The sequence below is a fragment of the Paroedura picta genome, chromosome 3, assembly GCF_049243985.1.
Source record: "Paroedura picta isolate Pp20150507F chromosome 3, Ppicta_v3.0, whole genome shotgun sequence".
In the NCBI taxonomy this organism is placed as follows: domain Eukaryota; kingdom Metazoa; phylum Chordata; class Lepidosauria; order Squamata; family Gekkonidae; genus Paroedura; species Paroedura picta.
Window position 1 is genome coordinate 139,586,123 of NC_135371.1, and position 11,563 is coordinate 139,597,685.

The 11,563-nt window shown below is 43.7% G+C and overlaps 1 protein-coding gene across 3 annotated transcripts in view; it reads right to left on the minus strand.

Moving 5' to 3' along the window:
- Positions 1 to 8,862, minus strand: part of KIF19 (kinesin family member 19) — a 50,357-nt gene extending 41,495 nt beyond the window's left edge. For all 3 annotated transcript variants that reach the window (XM_077328280.1, XM_077328281.1, XM_077328279.1), the window contains exons 1-2: positions 8,344 to 8,862; positions 4,412 to 4,492 (exon numbers count right to left, since the gene is read on the minus strand). In XM_077328280.1, coding sequence (XP_077184395.1) covers positions 4,412 to 4,492; positions 8,344 to 8,388 — 126 coding nt within the window. In that variant the 5' untranslated portion in view covers positions 8,389 to 8,862. The remainder of the gene's footprint in view (positions 1 to 4,411; positions 4,493 to 8,343) is intronic.
- Between the last annotated feature and the right edge of the window lie 2,701 nt (positions 8,863 to 11,563).

Consider the following 11,563-nt stretch of genomic DNA (forward strand, 5'->3'; position numbering starts at 1 on the left):
AGTGAGTCTGACCTCTGTTGTGGGGAAGATAATGGAGCAGATATTAAAGGGAGCGATCTGCAAACATCTGGAGGACAATTTAGTGATACAAGGAAGTCAGCATGGATTTGTCTCCAATAGGTCCTGGCAGACCAACCTGGTCTCCTTTTTTGACCAAGTAACAGGTTTGCTGGATCGTGGAAATTCGGTTGATGTCATTTACTTGGATTTTAGTGAAGCTTTTGACAAGGTTCCCCATGATGTTCTGATGGATAAACTGAAGGACTGCAATCTGGATTTTCAGATAGTTAGGTGGATAGGGAATTGGTTAGATAACTGCACTCAAAGAGTCGTTGTCAATGGTGTTTCATCAGACTGGAGAGAGGTGAGTAGCGGGGTACCTCAGGGCTCGGGGCTCGGCCCGGTACTTTTTAACATATTTATTAATGATCTAGATGACGGGGTGGAGGGACTACTCATCAAGTTTTCAGACAACACCAAATTGGGAGGACTGGCAAATACTCCGGAAGATAGAGACAGAGTTCAACGAGATCTGAACACAATGGAAAAATGGGCAAATGAGAACAAGATGCAATTTAATAAAGATAAGTGTAAAGTTCTGCATCTGGGTCAGAAAAATGAAAAGCATGCCTACTGGATGGGGGATACGCTTCTAGGTAACACTGTGTGTGAACAAGACCTTGGGGTACTTGTGGATTGTAAACTAAACATGAGCAGGCAGTGTGATGCAGCGGTAAAAAAGGCAAATGCCATTTTGGGCTGTATCAACAGGGGCATCACATCAAAATCACAAGATGTCATAGTCCCATTGTATACGGCACTGGTCAGACCACACCTGGAGTACTGTGTGCAGTTCTGGAGGCCTCACTTCAAGAAGGACGTTGATAAAATTGAAAGGGTACAGAGGAGAGCGACGAAGATGATCTGGGGCCAAGGGACCAAGCCCTATGAAGATAGGTTGAGGGACTTGGAAATGTTCAGCCTGGAGAAAAGGAGGTTGAGAGGGGACATGATAGCCCTCTTTAAGTATTTGAAAGGTTGTCACTTGGAGGAGGGCAGGATGCTGTTTCTGTTGGCTGCAGAGGAGAGGACACACAGTAATGGGTTTAAACTTCAAGTACAACGATATAGGCTAGATATCAGGAAAAAAATTCACAATCAGAGTAGTTCAGCAGTGGAATAGGCTGCCTAAGGAGGTGGTGAGCTCCCCCTCACTGGCAGTCTTCAAGCAAAGGTTGGATACACACTTTTCTTGGATGCTTTAGGATGCTTAGGGCTGATCCTGCATTGAGCAGGGGGTTGGACTAGATGGCCTGTATGGCCCCTTCCAACTCTATGATTCTATGATTCTATGATTCTATTAATGGCATGTGACTATGCCTAAGCTCCCAAAAAACTGAAGATATTATAAACTGAATGCTGAAACTGATAAAACCTATGGATCACTACCCGTTTGTGATGGTCCACAAGGGAATGAACAACACAGCTATGAACATAATTGTGCATATCAAGGCTGACACTGAAGATCTTGGGAGGCAGCTGAAATGAATGGGGGCACAAGTGTTTTTCTCTTCAATCCTGCCTGTCAGGTTAAGAGGAATGAGTCAGGAGCTGAAGATACTGGAGGTGAACTGCAGGCCACATTGGTGGTGCTGGCAGTGGGATTTGGATTCTGGGATGACAGAACAGGTTTTCTAGAAGACCTGCTAGCACAGGATGGGCTTCACTTATCTAAGGTGGAGAAGAATGTGTTGGGCAAGAACCTGGTAAGATTCATCAGGAGAGCTTTAAATTTGAAGCCATAAGGGGAAAGAGACACCCAAATAGGGATTCTAATGTAGCAAAACAAAAAGCAATGGTCTGCCTGGGAAGGATGGGTCAAATAAAGCCAGTTATAAGAGGCTTCAGGTGCCTATATATATTTCTTCTTCTCCCTGAGAAAATGTCTATTTTCAGATACAAATGTGTCGTCCCCCCCCACACACACACACACTGTCTCTGGCTGCCTGCAGCTGGTTGCACTGCATCAGCACTGTTGCATCATACCCTCACTTCATAAGATTCTCTCCCCCAGCAGACAACCACTTCACTCATTAAAATAATGCACTAATAAGGAAACACACCATTGAACATTTTGGGCAGCCTTTGGAAGAGAAATTTCATTCCATTTTTTCCCTTTCTCTTATCAGTTGATAAGTTTGATTAAATTCTTAATTTGTTTTTTTACAGCGAGCTAATGACTGAAAACTAGACATCTTCTTTCATTAAGTGACTCTGATACTTTATGGTAAGTTTTATGACTTCACAATTTCTTCTGTTATGTATTAACTTGGATTGTGTAGAATTACAGTTTATTTCTTTATCTTTTACAGACTCTTACTTTGGAGCTTTTATTGGCTGCTATATATATATTTTATATGTGTTAAGAACCGGTGTGTGTTAAAATAAGACCTTTGAAGAAGGCCTTATAAGGGCCAAAATGTGTCAGTCTATTGGTTCACATAGTGCATAGCGTACTGGTTTGCCATAGCCTATAGGCTAGATATATGTTTTTAATTCCTAAAGTTGTTTTTTAAAATTGTGCACGATAAAAGTAATATAATTTTAACAATAACAACCTTTGTAGGTCCTAACTGTTACCAGTTGGGTTTTTCTGGTTCCAGTTCTAGTCCCCCCCCCCCATTTTAGTTTTTGTCTATATACCAATGCCTGAAACATGGGCAATAAAAAGGAAGAGATCAAGCTTCTCATGCAGACAGCGAGATATGATTTAGTAGGCATTAAAGAGACTTGACGGAATTATTTCCATGACTGGAATGCAGTAGTGGCTGGATGTGAGTTGTTAAAAAAAAAAAAAAACAGAAAAGGTTAGAATCATAGAATCATAGAGTTGGAAGGAGCTATACAGGCCATCTAGTCCAACCCCCTGCTCAACGCAGGATCAGCCCTAAGCATCCTAAAACAGGAGGAGGTAGGATGGCACAATATGTGAGGAGAGGGTTTGTCTGTCAAGAAATACTAGAGGAGAAGAGTGACACACTGGTGGAAAATATCTGGGTGAAGATAAGGGAGAGGAAAACAGAGAGTACAGTGGTTGGCATCAGCTGCAGACTGCCTGACCGGGGTGAAGATGTAGATGCTGCCCTCCTTGAAAGCTTGATAGAATCTCCAGGAATCAGGACCTTGTAATTATGGGTGACTTCAATTTCCCTGATGTGTGCTGGGAAACAAACTCTACTAAGCATCCAGAGTAATGCAATTTTCTGACCTGCCTGCCTGGCAATTTCATACATGTTAGAAGAACCTATGAGAGGCTCAGCCATATTCGACTTAATACAGCAAAAGCTGGTGAATGGGGTGAAGGAGGTTGGGACCCGGGGAGGGGGGGAGTGACCATGTCCTCCTAGAATTCCTTTTGAGATGGGGGGCCAAAGAAGTATGTAGTCTGTCATGTGTATTAGACTTTCATAGGACAGACTTTAATAAACAGAGACATACTGAGTTATCCCATGGACAAGAATTCTGGAAGAGAAAGGAGCAAGTGATTGGTGGGCTCCCTTTAAACAAGAGCTGTTGTATGCTCAAGCCATGACTATTCCAGCCAGCCAGAAACATGGTAGGGGGTCCAAGAAGCCTATTTGGAGAACTTCAGGAAGAACTCAGGAAGAAAAAGGAAATGTTCAATAAATGGAGGGAAGGACAGACTTCTAAAAAAGAGCATCTGCAGGTTACAAGGCACTGTAGGACAGCCATAAGAGAGGCCAAAGCTGGGAGTGAGCTGAGACTAGCCAGGGATGCCCACTATATAAAGAAAAGCTTGTGAGGAGTGAACATGAGGCAAGAGCAACGAGGATGATCCTGGGCCTGGGGAAGAAGCTCTATGAGGAAAGGCTGAAGGATCTGGGAATGTTCAGCCCAGAGAAGAGGTTGAGATGGGACATGATTGTTCTCTAAGTATCTGAAAAGTTGTCAATTTGAAGAGGGCTAGGAACAGTTTCTGTTGACAGAAGACAGGACCCGCAGTAATGGGTTTAAACTATGTGTCGAATGATACTGGCTAGGTATCAGGAACAAAATTTTCACAGTCAGGAAAATAACAGAGCATCACCCCCACCTTCCCTGATACTCCTATGTCACTCCTTGGTTATGTAGGTATGTCACATTAATTTCCAGTGCTCTTCCGTGTTTGGAGGGGAATTTCCCCTGCCAACTGGTGATGGTGGAGAAGGTGGCCCAACAAGCAGGAGAACCCCGCCCCCACCAGGGGATCTTGTATCCCCAAGTGTTTTTTAAAATGACACCTACATCAAAGCATTTCCTGACATCCTATCTGATCTTGTATTTCAAAGGTGAGAGTACCCACTCCTAATCTGTCTGACACAGCTGCCCCCCATAAGCCTTTCCATAATACCTGATCATCCACTTTATGGGCGATGAGTGTGGCTCCTTCTTCCAGCTCGGCCAGGCTGACTGGCCTTATCCGAAGGGCCACCTAGAAGTCAAGGAGGAGATACATGAGCTCCATACAAGTCCCACCCGTTGCAAAGTGAGAAAAGAAAAAGAAGCAAACAGAAGCAGCACCTGCATGGAAGCCAGAGCCCTCTTTGCCATTACCAAGCAGCCGGAGTGTATGAAGTATGCATTAAGAAAGCGATTTTCACTCCTAAACTTCAAAAAATTAACTCTTGGTTGATATTGTTACCTCTTCCTCATCCAGTGTGCCTCACCTGAGGCGTTGCCTTTCCAGAGAGACAATAATGTGTGTCTCTCCATAGACCTGGCAGGCAGTCATACACTAACAATTACAGCCTTCTTCCTGGAAGAAAGAAAATACCTCCCCGAGAAAAGCACCTCTGGCTTCATATGTTGTGTTGCTAAGCCATAGATTGAAAGAAGCAGCTTTAGTCAGGTCCTCCCTTGAACTTCCAAATCCCAATGTGATGTGAGAGGAACCAAAAAGCCTCACTGTTTAGATGATCTGGAAGAAAGGCAAGGCCAAAAGATACCACTAGTATAGAGCACACTAGAATAAGGTCCATTCCACACAACCGCCAATGTAGCCAAATGTAAGCGCTATTGTAAAGCGCTAGAATTAATAGCGGCAGGTCTTGTTAATACGCACAGCCGTTCCTACTGGAAAAAGGGCTCTCCCGCTAGCGCTGTTTTCGTTATCCACAAGTTTCCGGTCTCCATAAGTGTTCCCCTTGCAACAGTGAAAAGGGAACTGAGGGAAGAGGGGTATCCTGTCCTCAGAGCACATTATGTGAATGGCAGGAATACCCATGCACATGTGGCTACACTGAAGGTGGGATACACCACTGTAGAACTTTAAAGCTAGAAATTGTTCTCTGGAGCTAGCCCGCACATGCACAGTTCCAATGTGGGGTTGTACAGCAACATACAGTTTCAAAACAACCTCTCTTTATGTTTGCTTCTGTGTTGTATGCACACAGTAAAGCTTCATACTTTGTACTTTACACATGAGCATCCTTTAAAAACAAACAGAAATCACAGACTTTGCATAAATAAAAGAATGCCATTTACAAATTACTGAAGCTTCTGGTCAGATCCAACAAAAGGCAGAGAATGGGAAGGGATTTCTGTAGTCAGGTGATCTCTGACAGGTCACACCTCCAGGCTCTTGGATTCAAGAGAAGCAAGGGAGAGGAAGGTATGCCTTCAGTCAGACAGGCTGCAGTCAAAGTCTCAGAAACAAGCTGTTCTGAATCAAAATGCATTTGTACAATAGGGATCCTATTCAACGCTGTTAATTGTTTCATGACTGCAAGACTGCCAAAACTTGCATGAGTGAAAGAGCCAACTTAAAGTTAGTACAATCAGAGCCAGAGTTTCCACATCAACCTCAAACTCTAGATTTCCTTTTGGAGACAGTCTGCCTCAAACACTGGTGGTTGAAGACTGATAACACATATTGAGTTCCTCAGTCACGTGGGAACAGGAATTTCAGAGAACTGAAATTAAGCACAGAAGGTACAGGCTATGCAGCTACAATTATTTTGTTTATCCTCTGTAGTTGTCTGTCCCTCTGTAGTTGCATTCAGGTGGTAGCCATGTTGGTCTGAAGTAGCAAAACAAAAGTTGAGTCCAATAGCACCTTTAAGACCCACAAAGATTTGTTGAAAGCATGAGCTTCTGTGTGCATGCACACTTCCTCGGACAATAGAACAGGGATCATTATACATATAAGGAGAGAGTAAATTAGTGGCAAATTAGTATACATCCTCATGATGATGTCCAACAAATACGGAGCATGATAATGAAGATCAGATAATTGATTACTAGAATAATGAATCAGTCCTTTGGGTTCAATTGTCATTCACAAAAACATAGGGGGGATAAAAATGTTAAGATTAGTGAGCAATGGGAGACACTTTCCCTGCTGTGAAAAGAATAAATTAAAAGAGACCTGTTGCTAGCCCCATCCGTCTCCATTCAAGCTCCCTTCTTATATCTGTACACTTATAATCCCTGAGGAAGGGTGCTTGCACATGAAAGCACACACCTTGACTAAAACTTTGATGGTCAGATGGGGTTCCCCCCTGAAAGATATACTTCCATGCCGGTCCATTGGTATAGCCAGATATCACACCTCTCACCACATCCTGGCTTTTAATGGGGGCTGCTAAATGATGTGTTGTTATATCTGCCATATGGTTTTTGTATTTTTCTCTAATTTTATGGGGGTTTAATGGGGAGGGGGTTAACTGGAGACTGTGTCACTGTGTGTGTTTTGTACCTAACCCAGCACGAGCCAGCTTGCCTGGGAGTGGTGGGTAATAAATCCAATAATAATAGAGGGACTTATTTTGAAAAATTTCCTCATGACTTTGGAGCGGTGCCCAAGTGATACACCTTACTACTTTGTAGTTTGAGAGCTTTGTCAATTTGTTATAATACTTTTAACATTTAACACGTTGAATAAGGTTTGTAATTTGCAACCACTGATGAAGATTGAGAAAGCAGGAAAAAATTACCTGGGACCCTGTTTTAGTTGGTTATATTGGTCAAATTATTGGAGATATTGTATGTTGAGGACCACAGTTTACAATATTAAATTGTGGAGAAGACACTACAATTGCCATTGGATTCTGATTGGATCTCATTTACAAGAAATCCACTGTGTTTCTTTGCCATTATGTACTTGTGGATTGTAAACTAAACCATTAAGTCTCTTAAAGCATTTTTTGGTTCTTCCCCACTGTTGTGCAAATGTGGAAACCAGAAAAGTAATGTGCTTCTATCAGGTTTCTGAACTAATTGGTGGCCATGTAGGAAAGCTGACTTCTATTTCAGCCTGTTCATTCTAATGAGCACTCAGTTTTGGCCTTTGTAACAGGAGGGAACCTGTTTTTTTGACTCAGGTTACCCCTCCAATGTCCATTGGGGAGTGTTGGAAAAAGAACCCTACCACAACAGATTCTACGTAAAACAGCAGGAATTGTTATCTTAATAATAATCCATAGGATCTCTATTTTGTGCAGAATAATTTATCTTCTGTTCATTTATTGAGCAATTAGGCTATTGGCTACAAGGCTGTCCAAGCCTGTGACTTCACATCAAAATAATTTCCTTGCCCCTTACCTAAATATACATTAACATATTTTACATGTACATAATGTATACAAAGCTTTATACATTTTGAGAAGATAGGAGTCTGCTGTAGGGAAAAAAAATCTTTCAGAAAACAGCCACCTCTCTCTTCCAAGGTGCAATCCAAACACCATAACCAAACGTTTTTGTTGTATGTAACATACTAATAACGGTTGGCTAGTACAGTTAGCTCAGTAGTACAGGCTATTAGTGAGAAAATGAACAGCTCTAATTACTGTTATGTAAATACATTAGTGGGGTAAGGCAAACTCAGACACCAAACTTCCATTCCCGGGTCATTATTTTCTGCTAAAGATGTTTATGGCAGCTAAACCTCTTTGATCTGGGGCATAAAAGGAGTAGTTCAGATTTAGGCACATCTACTACTAATCAAACCTGCCAGATGGGCTACACAGATGCAAAAGCACAACTAAACTCTGGGTTCTGCTTGGATAAGGAGAACAGGTCTCTGAAGGCCAGCGGGTACCTTAAGCATCTCGGTGACCCTTCTATTAATGACAGCTGACCCCACCTAACACAGCTCACTGATTAAAAGAGGTCAACCCATTCTTATTGGGTCGGTCCCTCTCTTAGGAAGAAAGAACATAAGAAAGTGCAACGGGAGGGGGGGGGAGAATTGTACTCTATTGAATCTGCCCTCCTCCCATACCCTTCCTTCGTTCACCAAACTGCAATGGATGCATCAGACAGGTGGGGAAAACTTCCTCTCACCGTGAGCTGCTGGTCCTTGGAGTCGCTCGCCTCCTTCATGATCATGGCAAGGGAAGCCGCCCTGAGGCCAAGGCAAAACCCAACGCAGGTGCCACGTGCAGAACAGCTACCCCCACCCCACCCCCTCCCCGTCCTCTGCTCAGGGTCACTTTGATCTCTCCTCTAGCAGAGCATCTTCAAGCTAAACGCATTCTCCGCACGGAAGGCGCTTCCCCCGATCTCCTTTCGGCGCCGCATCTTCCTCCCCTTGGTCTTCCCGGTGACCCTCCTAGTAATTATAGTTCAGGTCCCCCCTTTTATGCCGCCGCCGCCGCCCCTTTTTAGCGAGCCGGCTGTCCTGTCTGCGCCGCGCGTTTGGTGAGGCCGCCGTTCCCCATCTGGGATGTGCAGCGGCTCCGTCTTTTCCCTGCCCCCGTCGTCTCACGCCTCCCTCCGCCTGCCTCCTGGTGTTTCGGGTCCCCTGGAGATCTGCCCTGAAGTGTACACAACAACCAGGCGCGCGGGAGCCTTCCTCTTGGCGACAAAACCGCGCGCAATTGGCCGCGCCCCCACTTGCTCTTTTCGCTCGCCCTCTGCCGGACAGTCCTTGGAGAACGCGGGACGGCATTGTCGCCTCTGAGGATAGGGAAGGGAAGGGCTTAAAACGCCTCTGTGCCAGCGTCCAGGAGCCAGAGGCGAATTTGCCTCTGAACGTGTGCAGAGTGCCGCAGCCCCTTCCCCTTTACTACGCTGGAGGGGAGGGTGCATGACCTCGTTATATAAAGGAGGGGGGGAAACACAAAACCTAACCAATTCAGTAACTATTTCAAAGCTTTGTGTTTCTGCTGAATTGGATCTGTACAAAAATTTGAAAACTGAATTTTAGAATTTAAAAATTTTAATTACTATGTATTTTAAACGTTGGTGTAAGCTGTCCTGAGTCTGCTGGGGAAGGGTGGTGTATATTAAAAATATAAACAAACATCAGGAGAAGAGGTGAAAGACAGATGTGCAAATAAAGACTTTGAATTTGGCGACTGGGAGGAGAAGCTCAGGCTGGCACAAGTCCCTTAATCCATGTCACAAGAAGATGAGTTGCTTACAAGATGTCTTCCACTGTATATCGCATTGGTCAAACCCCACCTGGAGTGCGTGTGTGCAGTTTTGGAGGCTTCACTCCAAAAACTACGTGGACAAATTTGAGCGGGTGCAGAGGAGAGCGATGAGAATGATCAGGGGCCTGGAGAAGACACTCTATGAAGAAAGGCTGAGGGACTTGGGGATGTTCAGCCTGGAGAAGAAGAGATTGAGAGGAGACATGATCACAGTCTTTCAGTATTTGAAAGTTGTCACTTGGAGAAGGGCAGTGAAAGGTTCCTGTTGGCAGCAGAGGATAGGACCCACAGTAATGGGTTTAAACTACATGTAGAACAATATCAACAAGATATCAGGAAAAAAGATATCAGCTCTCCAGATCAGAAGTCCATGATCCTAACCACTACACCAAGCTGGGAGAAGGAGATGGGACCAAAAGCAATCAACATCTGCTGTCTCATACTCTTATACTAAATATACAAGCAGGACTGCCACTTTCCATAGTATGGAAATACCGAATATGTGTCGAATTGTTCTGGATCACTCAGCTTGAACCAAACATGGAAAAGCAAGAATATAAGCCTGATGACCAAGTGTAGATTAGTTAGATCTATCATATTTCCAACAGCCACTTATGGCTGTGAAAGTTGGACAATGAAAAAATCGAACAAGAGAAGAACTGATTCATTTGAACTCTGTGGATTTCATGGACACAAAAATCACAAACAAGAAAATATTACAGTGCATAAAGTCTGATATATCACTGGTAGGCAAAATCACAAAACTCTGCTGGCCATATCATGCGATCCAACTCAATGGAGAAAGCAATTATGCTGGGATTGGTCAGTGGAAAAAGGAAATAGGGCTGACAAAGGTCACGGTGGTTGGATGCGATCAGAATGGACACCGGCCAGAACATTGCATGGTTGAGGGAGGTGGTGCAAGAGTCAGACACGACTGAATGGCTGACAACAACAAACAATAAGCCACTATCCTTGTCTTAGCAAGAAACATGGTGTATTTAACAAGCAGAACTACATCAGGTGCAGTTTTCCTCATCATTGAATCTCCTTCTTTTAAAGCCATGTTGATCATTCCTGTAGTGTCCAGAGGTTCAGAGCACTTTCCCATTCTAATTCATCAATGAGAGACAATGGCTCCCCTTGGCTTGCCTGCAGTTTATGCTTATGCTTGGTGGGAGGGCATAGGAGAAGAGAGCAGGAAAGGCTGCCCCAGAAGCAGGGACAGCAGCCTGTAAATCCTCATGTCTGAATCAAACCAGACGACTTTGTATAATACCCAATAGGGCTTTGAGGCATCTTCTAAAGTGGTCTGAATCAAAAATGTCACCCTCCTACTCTCATCATTATGAGAAAAAGTCTTCATTGTGTAGCTAGCCAAAAGGGGGGAAACTTGGTCATGCTGTTAAAAAAAACCCTAAGTGCTGCACGAAAAAAGTGGACGATTCCAAAATTGTAACAAAGGAGAGACAGAATCTGTCCAGTGGCTTAATTAAATATAAGATAAAAAGTCTCTTATCACATTTTTTAAAAATCTGGCTAGCAAGTACATTTTGCCTACACTATGTATTCCCACAGGAGACTTGCTTGGAAGTCTGTTAAGGAAGGATACTTTTCAACTCTTCCATCTATGCATCTATGGTCTCAGGTTTCTACCCATCCATAGCAAAATGGAGAGTTCTGGGGAAATCGTGCAGCTCGAGCCATAGAAGGAAAATTGGTTTCGAAGACTGGTTTGATTTACTGCTATCTTTCTCCATTAAAACACACTGACAGAGTGTAATGGCAGCATTCTGGGAACAATTAAGCATGAAGTCAGTTTTTAAAAATAGCAAAGAGAATGGAAATGCTGAAGACAGTTTTCTCATGGAACCTTTGGGAATCTTCCCTCAGGACTCTGCTAGAGACAAAGTGAGCTGGTTGATGTAGGTAAGCCGTGATTTGTGGTCCCAGAGTCCTCTGCTTCATCACAAGGGATCCTGGGGTGCACCTGCCACATTGAGTTCTCTAAGGAGCTGGAAAGACAAGAATAGGAAAGTGCCGCCTCTTTGTGTTGGCAGAGCTTAAATTTGCAATGGAGTCAAGCCCGGAGTTGCTTAAATGTCTTATTGGGAAGAGAAACAACT